This window comes from Doryrhamphus excisus, chromosome 11 (assembly GCF_030265055.1).
Source record: "Doryrhamphus excisus isolate RoL2022-K1 chromosome 11, RoL_Dexc_1.0, whole genome shotgun sequence".
In the NCBI taxonomy this organism is placed as follows: Eukaryota; Metazoa; Chordata; class Actinopteri; order Syngnathiformes; family Syngnathidae; genus Doryrhamphus; species Doryrhamphus excisus.
The window spans coordinates 13,828,879-13,844,128 of record NC_080476.1 but is presented as its reverse complement, the minus strand read 5'-3'; the positions used below and the strand labels follow the sequence as shown (position 1 = coordinate 13,844,128).

At 39.3% G+C, this 15,250-nt stretch overlaps 1 protein-coding gene across 1 annotated transcript; it reads right to left on the bottom strand.

Annotated features, from left to right (window-relative positions):
- Positions 1 to 3,903: 3,903 nt before the first annotated feature.
- On the bottom strand, positions 3,904 to 14,189 carry vkorc1l1 (vitamin K epoxide reductase complex, subunit 1-like 1). The gene is made up of 3 exons (XM_058087910.1): positions 13,815 to 14,189; positions 9,925 to 10,034; positions 3,904 to 8,592 (listed from the first exon to the last, which is right to left on the bottom strand). Exons 1-3 carry the CDS (start codon positions 14,003 to 14,005, stop codon positions 8,366 to 8,368), a joined length of 528 nt encoding a protein of 175 aa, XP_057943893.1. The 5' UTR covers positions 14,006 to 14,189; the 3' UTR covers positions 3,904 to 8,365.
- Between the last annotated feature and the right edge of the window lie 1,061 nt (positions 14,190 to 15,250).

Sequence of the window (15,250 nt, the reverse complement as noted above, 5' to 3'; positions counted from 1 at the left end):
CAAGTTATGAGAAGACGTGAATAAACGGGAAGAAAGTCTTACATACTATGTAAAGACAAAAAACTTGAAGTTGTACATTTATGAGAATAAAGACAATAAAGTCTTATATAAGAAAAGAGTCTTACATTTACCAGAAGAAAGCTTAAAATCTACAGGAAAAAATATGAGAAAGTGGTACATTAATGATAAAGTTGTCAAGTTATGAGAAGTCGTGAATAAACGGGAAGAAATTCTTACATATGTAAGACAAAAAACTTGAAGTTGTACATTTATGAGAATAAAGTCTTACATAAGAAAAGAGTCTTACATTTACAAGAAGAAAGTGGTAAATTAAGAGGCCTATTGTAACCAGTTATTTAATGAGTTATTTAATTAGTTAATTGCCATCAATAAAGACTGTTGTGAAAATAAGACTATGATCAGAGGCATTTAGGTAAGACTCGGAGAGGAGGAGAAATGACCAGGATACACAATGTGAGTATTCTTAGGCAGTATATTCCATATTTACATGCACACAATACTCAATATACTCATTGCATGAGGTATCTAGAAAATAACAATAATATATTTAAACCTATGACATCATACTATATTATTCATCCCATCATTCTCACTTGCTGTTACACTTACCAGTTCAGGCGGTGCTCCCAGTGGTGGCAGTGGTAATGGGTGCCTGGAACATATTTCCATGCAGTGGTAGTGGGTGCCCACTACCTAGAAGATATTTCCATGCATTAGTGTTAAAAGATATGATTGCTTTTGGAATCATTTAGCAAGCCAACCTGTGCAGCAAGTGTTTCCCCACGTGTGTTTGGTGAGTGGCTTCCTGTTGGCTATTCATTGGTTATTGTGTCATGTGATCAAGGGGTGACATCCTGATTGGGTGCACAGAATCACATGAGTCAAACCACATGATTCAAATCACCTGTTGCTGAGTGCTGGTATATTCAAACATTTCATTTATACTTCATATACACACACACATATATATATATATATATATGCACTTATAATTATATGAAAGGGTATTAATAGTATAGATAGATAGATAGATAGATAGATAGATAGATAGATAGATAGATAGATAGATAGATAGATAGATAGATAGATAGATAGATAGATAGATAGATAGATAGACTCCCTTTATTGTCATTGCACAAAAACACAGTAGTGAAATTGCCAACGAAATGTCGTTGCCTGGCTCCCATATAATAACAGACACAAAAGAAGATAAGTAATAATAAATAATAATAATAATGTGGAGAATAGAATAGACACCAAATATGAACAACGTAATGTAAAGTGCAGCGTGAACAGTAAATTGCCCAAATAATTTAAATAATTAAATAAATAATAATAATGTAAGTAAAGGTAGAGGGGCTTATTTGGCATTGAGCAGTCTGATGGCCAGGGGGAAGTAGCTGTCTCTGAACCTGGTCGTCCTGCAGCGGATGCTGCAGAGCCTTCTCCCCGATGCCAGGCGAGAGAACAGTCCATGCTGGGGGTGTGTGGGGTCAGAGCAGATCCGATGGGCTCTAGATACACACCGGCTGTTTGCTATGTCCTTAATGGGGGGGAGTTGGGTCCCGATGATCTTCTCCGCTGTCCTCACCACTCTCTGCAGTAACGTCCAGTCCGAGGCCTTGCAGCTCCCAGACCAGACGGAGATGCAGTTGGTCAGCAGGCTCTCGATGGTCCCTCTGTAGAAGGTGGTAAGGATAGGAGGGGAGAGGGAGGCTCTTTTCATCCGCCGCAGGAAGTGCAGTCGCTGCTGTGCCTTCTTTGCCAGAGCGGAGGTGTGGAGTGACCAGCCGAGGTTGTCCGTGATATGCACCCCCAAGTACTTGGTTGTGTTCACAACTTCTACGGCTGTGTCGTTGATGCTGAGTGGAGTGTGGCTGGGTCTGGATCTCCTGAAGTCGACGATGATCTCCTTTGTTTTGTATATACATATATATACATACATATATATATATATATATATACACAAGTATATATAAAAATATTAGATTACAAATTTCACTTGGGTTACACTATAGTCTTACATTCATGAGAAGAAAGAAAATCATCTTAAATGAACAAGAATAAAGTCTTACATTTAAAAAAAGAAAGTAGTAAATGACCAAGACTATAGTCTTACATTTATGAGAAGAAAGTCTTACATTCATTTTCTACCGCTTATCCTCACAAGGGTTGCGGGGGTGCTGGAGCCTATCCCAGCTGTCTTTGTTCTTGTAAAAAGTCTTACATTTACAAGAACAAAGTCTTACATTTACAAGAAAGTCTTACATTTACGAGAAGAAAGTCTTACATTTACAAGAAAAAGTCTCTAATTAGCAAGAAGAAAGTCTTACATTTACAAGAAAAAGTTGCTAATTAGCAAGAAGAAAGTCTTACATTTACAAGAAGAAAGTCTTACATTTACAAGAAGATAGTCTTACATTTACAAGAAGAAAGTCTTACATTTACAAGAAGATAGTCTTACATTTACAAGAAGATAGTCTTACATTTACAAGAAGAAAGTCTTACATTTACAAGAAGATAGTCTTACATTTACAAGAAGAAAGTCTTACATTTACAAGAAAAAGTTGTAAACTAACAAGACTATAGTCTTACATTTACAAGAAGAAAGTCTTACATTTACGAGATGAAAGTCTTACATTTACGAGAAAAAGTTGCTAATTAGCAAGAAGAAAGTCTTACATATACGAGAAAAAGTTGTAAATTAACAAGACTATAGTCTTACATCTACAAGAAGATAGTCTTACATTTACAAGAAAAAGTCGCTTATTAGCAAGAAGAAAGTCTTACATTTACGAGAAAAAGTTGCTAATTAGCAAGAAGAAAGTCTTACATTTACGAGAAAAAGTTGTAAATTAACAAGACTATAGTCTTACATCTACCTCAAGATAGTCTTACATTTACAAGAAGAAAGTCTTACATTTACAATAAAAAGTTGCTTATTAGCAAGAAGAAAGTCTTACATTTACAAGAAGAAATTTACATATTACATTTACATATTAGCAAGAAGAAAGTCTTACATTTACGAGAAAAAGTTGTAAATGAACAAGACTATAGTCTTACATTTATGAGAAGAAAGTCTTACATTTACAAGAAATTTACAAAATTTACAAAAAAATATACGAGAAAGTCGTACGTTAATGTTAAAGTTGTCAAGTTACGAGATGTTGTGAATTAACGAAAAGAAAGTCTTTGACATTTACAAGAAAAAGGAAGTTGTCCACTTATGAGAATAAAGTCTTACATAAGAAGTCGTAAATTAAAATGGATACTTTACTTTATTTACTTAGAAAGTTATTGAAATCTGACTTTTATGGTCGGGCGTTCAACACGGGTCAACCTGGGCATTTTTATTCTTATTTTTATTTATTATTTATTTATATTTTATTATTATTTGACTGTTTATTAGTGTCATTATTTTACTTTGACTTTTAGCTGTAAGACTTATTATTATTATGCATGCATGTTTTGTGTTTTATTGGCTGCTGTACAGCTCTTTAGGCACTTAATTGTTGGCTCTAGAAATAGATTTGACCTTGACCTTGACTTGTAAAAAGTCATTGGTTGAAATAACTTCCATCGAGAGGTCATCTGAGAGGGAATGTTTTAATGGTTGATCGTTTCCACACGACAGTGCCACAATTTCAAAAGTTCTCACGTCTCTTCCACAGTTTTTCCCTTCATTGAGCCTCCATTGCAGCCCCCCCCCCCCCGCCCCCCCAGATGCTCCCAGCTGCAATCCTTGTAACACTTTTTCCAAGTAAGAAAATACAGCGTTTTAAAACACTTTTGGCAATACAGAAGCAAACCCAGATTTTCATCCACAAACAAATTGAAATGAAAATGTGCTGACACGTGAATTCCCGGCATCCCACCCCTTCCTGTTTTTTTTGTTTTGTTTTTTTTTTACGAAAAATAACCCAGAATGTTAACAGTCCATGCAGCTAAAGGGCAGAATCCATGATGAACAAGTACAATCCTTTGGATGAAAACATGACAAAGTAACATGTGGGAGGGTGTAAAGAAAGAATGGTCAGGGCTTTTGTTTGGGGGGGGGGGGGTGGTGGTGGTGGGGGGGGGGGGGTGATTTTTCCAATTTGCCAGTGCCTGTTACATTTTTAAAAGGCTATCACTGCTGCCTGTCTTTGGCTCGAGGCCTAGCGATTAAACAGAAGGCACTTAAGTTGGCATCGGTGGCCGTGCAACCAACGTCTTACTCGGGGCCCGACTCAACGTTTACTCAAAAGCTTTAACCTTTTAACCTCTTTAACTTTACACTTGTTGCACATCGATCCCTTTAAAGCCAAATAGCTTAGCATCCTCAATTGTTCATTCTCCCTACAGTAACCATTTATATAATCAGTACTCACAGTTTGCTTGAAATGTAGCAAGTTGACGCGATACAACACCCGATGTGCTAGTAGGACACCCGCAATAGATAAATAATAACGCAGTGGAACCCGTTTATGTCCACGCCCCCCACGTTTAGCTAACTTTTATTTGAGGACTGAAAAATCCAGACCACCCGGCCTAGCAACCAGTATTTTTGTTTGTAAAGAGAATTTTTAAAAACAGGATATTTTCATCACTTTCTAAAGCAGGAGACATGTCCTGGAAAAACAGGGCATCTGGTCACACCCTTTTTAAAGAGTGCTGCTGCAGACATTTTGTTATTTGCCTTGACTACCCATGACAACAACATTCTACCAAATGTGCTAATCTAATTCTGGTGACTAACTTTAAAAAAAAATATTTTGAAGCTTATTTTGCACTGAACAGGAAGCCACTGACTGGAAAAACTGGTCACCCTTTTTAAAGAGTGCTGCTGCAGACATTTTGATGTTTGCCTTGATTACCCATGACAACAACATTCTACCAAATGTGCTAATCTAATTCTGGTGACTAACTTAAAAAATATATATTTTGAAACTTATTTTGCACTGAACAGGAAGTCACCGACTGTGCGCACACATGCTATTGTCATTTCACGCAGCTCGGAGATACTGAAGTTAGAAATACTGACACACATGTTGACATAAACGCATTCACTTTTCATAGCACGGTGGCCGGGTGGTTAGCGTGTGTGCCCCGACGGCTGGGATAGGCTCCGGCATAGCTGAAAAATGGATGGATGGGTCTAATTTAATGTCAACAAAACGCTTTTTAGTAAAAACGAGAACGGACGACATAAGCGGGTTCCGCTGTACTGCGCGTCGGTGTGGGGGGGGGGTAATAGTGACATCAACATCAACTCAACCACCAAATCATCTCCAAAACATTCCACAGTGTTAATTTTTTTGGGAGGAGGTATCGGATCCGGTCCGTCACATGACCATCTACCTTTGAGGTAGAACTTTTTTTGTTTCATACGTGATCACATTCGGCTGGGAGGAGACGGGAAGCGGTTGATGTATGGATGATGATGATGATGATGGTGATGATGAGTGATTAACGGAATCAAACAAACAAGACTTTTAGACAACAACGTAGGAAAAGCTTTTGTACAAAAAAAAGTCAGTTATTACAGGAAGCACATCACTCAAATGACTTTTCCTCACTTGCTATTGACAAAACATATCCATCCCTTTACCAAACACTGCTGAGAGCACGCTTAGATTCTATTGGGGGCTGGGGGCGCTGACCTTATAGATCTGTTTGGGGCTGGGGGGAGAAGGTGGTAGGGGGCCGGGGGCGCTGACCGTATAGATGTATTAAATCAACACAGTAGTGTACTGAGATTGTCCTGTGACTCACAGTATGAGTGATCTAAGTCCGTGGAAATGTGCCATGGAGTATTAGGGGCATACCGGGAAGGAAAATCACGGAAAATTCATTCATTCATTAAAATATTACAACAATAATAGCAGAAATGTGCCTTAAACGACTTTTGAATTAAAGACCAATAAGTCCTGTAGGGACCCTTATAGGGTTAATATTGCAGTTAAGTCACATTAAAAGGAAAACAGCAGCATTATAATGTGTGACGTTTTGAGAATAAAGTCGGAATATGATCAGAAATCAGTCATATCATACTTTTTCTAGAAAAAAGAAAAGACTGAATATTGCAAGAAACATTAGGGGAATTACCGCTGCAACAATTAATCGACGATTAAACTGTTTTGGTCTTCAATTAATAGTTTTTTGCAAATTAAAAATAGTAAATATCCTGATTTCAGCCTGGGAAATTGAAAAATAATTCCTTAATCATCTATGAATGTAAGATGTATGATTCTTTGTGTTTGCTTCATTCTGGTTTGTCTACGGCACCACCGTTTAACACGATTAATCGACAAGAAAAATAATTGTTAGTCACGGCCCGAAAAACACCCATTAATATACGTTACGCTCTTCTACACGGTGTGTGTCTGGGAGACCAATGCACAGAGTGAACCCTCATCCAGAGTATCCAAGTACATTTTTGTTAATTGTGCGATTAATTAATTTATCATCATCACCCAAACTGTGACAGTTTGTTTTCTGAAAGAGAAATCTTGTCACATTGTAATGGAGTGAGACATCACTCCTAAAGGGAATACCGTACCGAGGGAATACCGAGAACCTACACAAGACACATGGGTGGGTATCATAATAGTATTAAAGCGGAATTTTGGCCATCAATCACAATCCTTATATGAAACATGAACATATTCATTTCCCTTTTCTGTGCATTCTGGCACAAGTAAATTAGGTAATATAAGCTAGTTAACAACAGACATCAGTTACATACATATACTGACTTATATATTAACCAAGCTACAACCATATTATTATTGTAGCAGTTAACGTCCATAATTCCATTTTCTATGCCGCTTATCCTCACGAAAAAGACACAGCCGTCCCCCGAGCAGCTCGGACATCGTTAAGTGTTGTCGCTGTATCTATGCTGTTGTTGTTGTTGTTGACAGGACTAGCAGAAGTATGTGTATCAATGCGCCTAGAAAAGACATTTGGGTAGTGTTTTAAATCATCAGAGTACAGCAAGATACTGCAACCGTTACATACATGCATGATCACATGTCCATCAAACCATGCAACGTCGGTAGAGGTTTCTTAGAGGGCTTCATAGTCCAAATAGGTGTATCCCAATGACAGTATTGTAAGCTAGCTCATATTAACTTAAAAGGGAAAGACATGTGTTCATGTTCCACATAAGGATTGGGAATGATGGGTAAAATTCCCTCCCATTTATGCGGGCTTGGATAACTTGACTTTATTCTCACATTTATGTTGTAATATTTCAACGTTATTATTATCATCGGGGTGGGGGTGGTTCTAATCAGTGTGGCCCTAATACTCCGTCCTCATCTGTCCAAAGATTCCTTTAACTGGGATCAACTTCCATGTCGGATGTTCGCCCCTAAAGTATGAGCAAAAGCGAAGGGAACAACGTATGGCTTGACGGGTAAATGAACCGTAACTCCGCTCGGCGGCATCACCGTTACAGTTCGGTGTCGGTGGAGTGTAAGAGTACACAGAAGCAGACCATCACAGTGTAGCAGCCTTTGCTACCGTGTGAGACCGGTGGGTGGAGTGGGGTGGGAGAAAACACTCAACTGGTATTTTACAATACAAAAAGTGATCTAAAAAATAAGCGGGTAAAGTATAATCCAATGAACAATGCATTAGGCACATAAGTCGTTATGACGCAAACGCACACTGAACAGAAGTGATGGTGTTTGCCGCAAGCTTGTTTAGTTTTTTGTGTCTGTGGCTTTGGATGAAAGAATAAATCTTCACCAGCAAACACAAACATCCATCAATTGTCACCTTCATCGCCTTTTTGTTCCGTTTTTTTTTTTGTTTTTTTTCAAATGTCAATTGATCTAGCCTGAAATATTGCTCAGCAGCTATTTACAGAATTGGAAAACAAAATGACCTGACCAATCTACACGCAACATCTCACCTTCATTTTTAGTGGTCCTCCTAAGAAAATACAAAAAAAACTACAAAGTGTAAACATGAAGGAAAAAAAACAATTCTGTGTTGTTTTGTTCCCTCCAAACTTTTTGAATCCGCCATCTTACTGCTTTGATGTGGCGCCATGGTCTCCGCTGAGATCCTTAGCGGTCCTCCATCCTTAGCGTATTGCTGCTCTGCCTCATGGCAACTTCCTCCAGTGACTCCAATATTCGACAATTGATGAGGAATTGAAAATAAAACAAATCCTTCCGCGTTTCCAATCGACAGTGAGCTTCAGGTTAGGTTTCTTCTTTTTTTTTTGTTGTTTTCTTTTGGAACACACAGCAGAATAAACATGGTTTGAAAGCAAGGTCTCCTGGTGGCAAGTCAAAATGTTCAGTCAGTCACATTTCTATTTGTTTGTGTCACAATGGGGGCAGCTTTTTTAGTCCTGCTTGGTCTGGAGCTGCTGCTTCCAGGCCTCGTTCAAGTAAACCAGTCGTTTGTAGTTGAGGATAAAGAGAATGAAGTTCAGCGCGTATGTGGTGATGCAGATGACGCACAAGTCCTTGAGGACGAAGTAGAGGATGTAGCCCAGGTAGAGCGAGCCCACCACCGACAGGATGGACGTCGTCATGAGAATGAGGGCGGCCATTGCACTCACAGTCATTCCTGTGGGAAGAAACAGGCGTGAGTTGGACAAATCAAGCGACCGACTGGGAGCCATTGGCTAGTATTATTAGTATTACACAGTAAACCTCGGATATATCGGACTCGGATATATCGGAAATTCGCTCACAACGGACAGATAAAAAAGAACCGACTTTTCTGTAATGCATTTCCAATAAAAATTCATTGCATATATCAGATAACGGATTTCGCCTATTTCGGACAAAATCTCCAGTCCCGTTCCAATGCATTTCCATTAAATTTCCCTCACATATATCGGATGGCCGCATCGTGGCGCTCCGATTCCCCGAATCGTGACAGGCCGCTATACGTTGTCATTTGCAGCGTTTGCAGCGTTGCCTGCGCGTCCAGGTACATTGGAAACATAGTCAAGGAAGTGCCTTTTTAGAACGGATAAAATCCGATTTACGCATATACCGGATATAAATCCGATATATGCGTAAAACGGACATTTTCCGGATTTCGCTTATATCGGACAAAACCAGTGGGAACAATTGAATCCGATATATCCGAGGTTTACTGTACTATTGTTTTAACATTGTTATGGAAGATTATCTGTTTCTCCATTTGGACTACTTTAAATAAGTTAGTTTTTATATAATGTGCAATGTATTTTTCTTCACTTTTCACTCCTACAAATGACGTGTGTATAAAATTTTTTGTCTATTTTCTTACATACATACTCATCTCTTGACCCACTTCAAAATAAAAATAAAGGCCGAAACATAGAAATACAGATCCTGTTCTGCATGCAAATCTAATATTTGAATATGTGATGATATTGGTGCACTGATTTGAGAGCAACAGTTTCTTGAAATTGCATGAAGCGGCAGCGAGCTGTGGTCTGTCTATTGTCCGAGTCCAGTGAGTGATATCTGCTGTGGCTAAAAGAACCTCTTGTTCTGTTTCGGTGCCAGGTGGCCAGATAAACACGCCACAGCAGCGTGGCTGACTCAGCATCAGTATCAGGATACTAAGGAGAGAAAGGGGGGGGGGGGGGGGTGCACCATTCTGAAAAAAATTGTGATTCTTTGTGATGTTTACACACAGAGACACAATAAAACTACGGCATGGATTAGTGACTTACTGTAACTCTGCGGAGCTTTCGAACATACATGACAAGATATTTATTATTACTGTTTGGGGCTAATGACCTTGACATTTAAACGTATTACATGCACTAAAGTTGATTTGAGCGTCGAAAGTCAAGTGATCAAATATAGCCGCCCACCCACACACACACATAAGGCCAGCACTTTGTGCAATGGCGGCTATATGGGACACTCCTCAGCACAACGTTGAACGTGGACTTACCTAGTAGGAGTTGAAAAGCATAAAAGCCAATTCCATAGACACTGTTTGGTTGGTTCAGGGCACTATCGTTTCCAAAAATTGAGCCCAGGAGTCCGAATCCTCGACCCCACCTGTAAACGAAACAACACAAAAAACTGTTTACATCCATCGATGTCCTATATCTGTTCCTTTTTTCTGTGATTATAAACAGTTCAGAAAATATAAAGCACAGAAAACGGCTATAATACGATAATATATTGTTATATATAGTCCTGTAGTGTTAAGTCGGTCTGCCTCATAGTCAGGAGATACATGCATGGGTTCTCCTCAGGTCTCCAGGCTCTAAACTAAAGGATCCGTAGGTGTGAATGGTTGTTTGTGTACATGAGTGAGGGATAGGCTCCAGCTCGCCTCCAACCTTAAAGAAGACAAGCAGTCTAGAAAACAGATGTGTCCTTATTAGCACAAGCTAAAAACACATCACTTCATTGAAATCCCCATAGCTAAATCAGATAATAGTTTCCATTCAAAAGTCAATTCATTGTTTCGACGGTCAGTGACAGTCGCCGCCCCAAAGTTACCCCTAATGAATGAAATCTACGATTCAATCGCTCTTCAAACACGTAGGTTGTTCTCCCCGAGCCACATCACCACATTGTGATAAGCCAGGTTCCAAATCTGTAACGGACTGTGTTGAAGATGACATCACGGGTGTTTCCAGACTTAGGGCCGCATGCCATAAAATTGAAGGCCGCTGGGCAAGCTAAAACCAAGGAAGATCAACATACCCACGACACAACAGATCAGTGCAACATCTAATTATTTAGTGTTAAAATCTACTTGTAGCTGTGGCTTCCGTCAAATTTGTTCGAAACAAGAAGCGTTGGGAGTAACGCTGTTAGTTTTCGAGTCGAGTCTGAAGTCATAGGCTGGAAATTTTAGAGTCCTAACAAGTCGTTTACCAAATAAAACGTCAGATAAACAATGTGACAATCTTAAATATGACAAATACAACAAATGCATTTTGAATATTTGTACGTTTTAAGATAAAACCAGTGTGACAAGACTTGGTCAAGTGCTGATACACAGTACTACAGTATTATTCAGGATTTAGTCAGTGCACAGAAATGTCATCCACACCCTCTTTGTTTGTTCTTAAACCTGATAGGACGTCAATAGATGCATTCAATGAGCCACTCACTGAAAATCCCAAGTGTTTTCATGTCATCAGACTAAAGTCCGATTCAAGTCCCCAATCATTGATAATGGTTTTGCTTTGTTTTCAACATGCATACATGTTACATTGGAATACATCACATACTGCAATCCACAATTCCACATTCCCAAAAAGTAGAAGCAGAGCTTGTTTCATTTATTTACTTCCTGTATTCAACATGTAGCCTTCTCCATGTCCAGTTACAAGTCTTTGATGACAATGAAGTCAATCCAAAGTCATCAAAATTGTGACTGGAGTTTATACCCGACTGCAGGTTTACTCTTGAGATGTGACATTCGCAAACGAGTTGAATCTTTTGAACAGCTCTTTCAAGAGAACAATGTAAAATCCACGAATGTTAGGGGTTGTTCAAACAAACGTTTTCAAATCAAAACAGTATTTTATGGAATCAGCTTTTCATTCACGCAGAAACGGTTGTTGAGATAAGCGATACGTGCTTTCATGTTAGAGTCTCCAAAAGTGTCCAATAAAACCAGAAAAAGTCCCCACATTTATCACTAGTCACTTTTTCGAAAAACACTCGCTATATACATATATCGCTAAGGTGGCAACATTGATCCCTCCTGTAACGTCTTCTTCTTCTCTGGCACACAATGTGAGTATTGCAGATATGATGCCCCCTACTGTATGGTGTTGGAACGTCAAGATATCAAGATCATTCATGATCATTCATGTATAGCAGCGCCAAATGTATTTGTGGTGGTTTAACCCTTGATGTACATTCCCAAGCCATGATATTCAGAGCATTTAATGAGTTGCAATGATCTCGCTCAGCTTTGATTGACACGGCCCCTGAGATGCTACTACGTAGACTATGACAATCAGAAGTTTTCATTTCTGCACCAAAACTGAACATTGTTATCAACGCACTTCAATTAGGCAACAATATTGTATTGTGCGGTCGTACCTAATGAAGTGTCTGTCGAGATTATACTCCAAATGCACACAGTTCCCTTGCCAGGCAACAATCAGGGGACTGTCTGTCGTCAGACAACAGCATTCAAGCACTTGAGCTACAATTATGCTGCAAAGTCTTGACAGGTTACATTCCAGCAATGTTTGTTTAGTCAAGACCACAAACCCTGACAAGAAGACAGCGTAATTGCAAATAAGATAAGTCATCTCTTGATTAAATCACAGCAAGGAATACATTAAGCATGACTAAAAAAAATGTATAAGGCGGAAATATACAAGTAATACACTAACTAGCAGTTGACAGGAACAGCGATAGGTCAATAACTAGAGGCTATGTGATAGATGGTCCCTTATTAAACAGTGATACATGAATTCAGGATAAATTATATCAGAGACTGTTCATAATAATAATAAACTAATACATTCAGGAGACAATTTTGTTGCTTCACTCTATCATGGATTTCAAAAATATATATGAATATATTCTTTGATGAATACGACCAATTAGTAACAGCAATTATGCATATTTAAGATTTTTTTGTAGTTTAAAATGGCTAAACAAAAATATAAAGCATTCAAAAGACGCAAGACATTGATAAAATGTAGTATTCTACACTGGTCACTAGGTGTCACGAGCAATGTTCAGTGAGGCACACACACCTCACCTGGATTTATGTCACAACAAGCCCAACAACAACAACATAATAATAACAACAAGCTACAGTTGTAGCCAGTTATAACTCACATCCGGAACGTATTTACTGCATTTATGTCTAAACTGGCTTACTTCTCTCTCTGATATCTACTATATTGGGTAAATATGTCTGTAAAGGCAACTATAGGGGTGTTATTTCATGCCTAGGGGGCTCTAATAATGTTAAAAGCCATATTTAAACAGGTTTGTTAAAATTCACTGATCGCAATCATGTCTGGAACCGAGTAGTAGTAGTAGTAGTAATGAACGAGGAGTTACTGTAAATGATGTCACCTTCTGTTCAAAATATGAAACGACATAGCATATTTTGACCTATACTGCATTGCAATAAATACTTCATTCATTCATTTCCTGCTACACCCCTGTGCTAGCTAGTCATGTGAGTCGTTTCAACAACAACAAAAAAAAAATATATATATATATATACACACCATAATCAGCAGGAATGTGTATATGCTAAACAAGAAATGAAATATTCTTCTGCGATGACCTCAGGACAAGCCCTGTGCTATGACACGTTGCTGTGGTGACATTAGCTAGCTCGACTGCTAATGACAGCTAACATGACCGGAAGCACCCGGCTTAAAAAGTTTGGCCAAATGATTGTATTAAAACTAACCAACACACGCTAAAGGAAACTTTTGTGCAAAAGCTTCAATTTGAAACGAATTACTCGGGTCACATGCGCACAAAATATGCGTTTTTACATTAAAAATATACATTTGAAGAAATTTAGCGTATGTTGACAGCAATTATTTTTTTAAACACACCGGGCTGTTAGCTTACAACAGTGCTAGCTTCACGGTGCTACATAGCTCGTGATGTAGCTCACGGGACGATTAGCTCACAAAGTGGATTTATTTGAGATGTGTTCAGGAAAAGAAAGCTGTAAAGCAAACAAAGAGCATGCATTAGCTAACCACAGCAAGTGTGAGCGGAGGGGATTTGACAAGACAGAAAGCGCGGAGCCCAACCCGGATTGCTACAATAGCAGCCAGATTCATTGAGCGCCACCGTGGGCGCTCTCGGCTGAATTGAAATTACCTTGAGCTGAACACTTTGGAACAGCTGATGGAGCTGCTGACGTCGCACATAGCCCGATAACTCGGATCCCGGGCCTTTTCCCTCTCGACGTGAAAAGCATAAAGAGACAATAGTACACCCAGCAAGCAAACTACAAGCCGGGCTATTCTCTCCCACCGCGGGGTGGACACTCTCAGGACGGGCGCCGCCATCACTCCCTACTAGCCTAGCTGGAGACACGCAGACATACGCAGCTCCCTCGTCTGTTGGACTCGACTGCGACGTGGAAAGGCGTCACGGGCGTCAGTACGCGCCACAACCAGAGGGGCGGGGCCGCCCGAACCCAGAACAAAAACACTCCAACATGCTAGCCCAGCTATGCGGAAACTCGTAGCACACCAGGAAATACGTCATCGTCCGCTTTATTGCCTTTATAGCGCAATTCGAATAGCATTATTGAATAACTTACACTAAATCTCGTTAACGTCATGGTTAAAGTCATTAATCCGTTCCAGAGGGTCTTACTCAAACCATATAAAAAACTAATAAAAAAACTAATTGTCCCATATAAAAATTATTAAATCGAATTAATCCCTTCCAGACCCTCAAAATGTTAACTCAAAACACATTTTGTAGACAACAATTATAGTTTTTCATGCAGAAAATGATGTACAAACAATAACATGTGACAGATTTGTTGGGGGAAAAAACTTTCCTTTTTATTAAACACCATTTTCCATTCCTATTTCGATTGTAAATAAAGTTATAAAAACATGACAGCAGTGACGTATCTCCTGTCGTTCCATTGGTCAAATTACAATCACGTGACTGCGCATATATATACTGCCAGCGTGACATCATTTGTTTACTTCGAGTAAGAGCGAGCCTTCTGCAAGGGTGCTGCTTGATTTTAAACCTTTTAACCGAATGGAACCCGACATGGAGGGATTAATGTCATTTGAAGAGGCCTATTACGACCAGTATGACTATTACAACCTGGTGGAATACTCATGTCACATCGGTGGCAAAGGAAGGTCCAAGAAAGAGACCGAGCTCAACACCAACCGCCATTGCCCCGCCGGACACGAAAGGAAGATTGCGGGTAAACTTTACAACAGCGAGCTGAAACGGAGGAGAACCAAAAGCTCGTCATCTTGATGTGTTTACTCTTCCCCTTCGACTGTTTACAGGTAACATGGACGTTTTCTTGTGGTTATTATGGGATGGTTTGGGTTGTTGCAGACAACATCACGTGATGACATTGGCACAATTCAGCATGCCTGAAAAGGAGTAGAGGGAAGCAGATTTTTGTATTGATGTGTTTTTATTTATACCCCTCAATGTCTACTGCTGATAATTCGCTCACCCCACATAGTTTACATGTTTGACACTGGCAATATTTCCTGTGCTTGATTTTGGTCATTTCACTTTTGTTGCGTAGAAGAAATAAAATGTTA

What these genes read in the sequence shown, in the direction of transcription:
- vkorc1l1 (XM_058087910.1), bottom strand. Translation starts at nt 14,005, where the DNA reads ATGGCGGCGCCCGTCCTGAGAGTGTCCACCCCGCGGTGGGAGAGAATA. An exon ending in TCCAAAGTGTTCAGCTCAAG is followed by an intron (nt 10,035 to 13,814) that starts GTAATTTCAATT and finishes TTTCGTTTACAG; the next exon opens with GTGGGGTCGAGGATTCGGAC. An exon ending in TGCTTTTCAACTCCTACTAG is followed by an intron (nt 8,593 to 9,924) that starts GTAAGTCCACGT and finishes TTCTTCCCACAG; the next exon opens with GAATGACTGTGAGTGCAATG.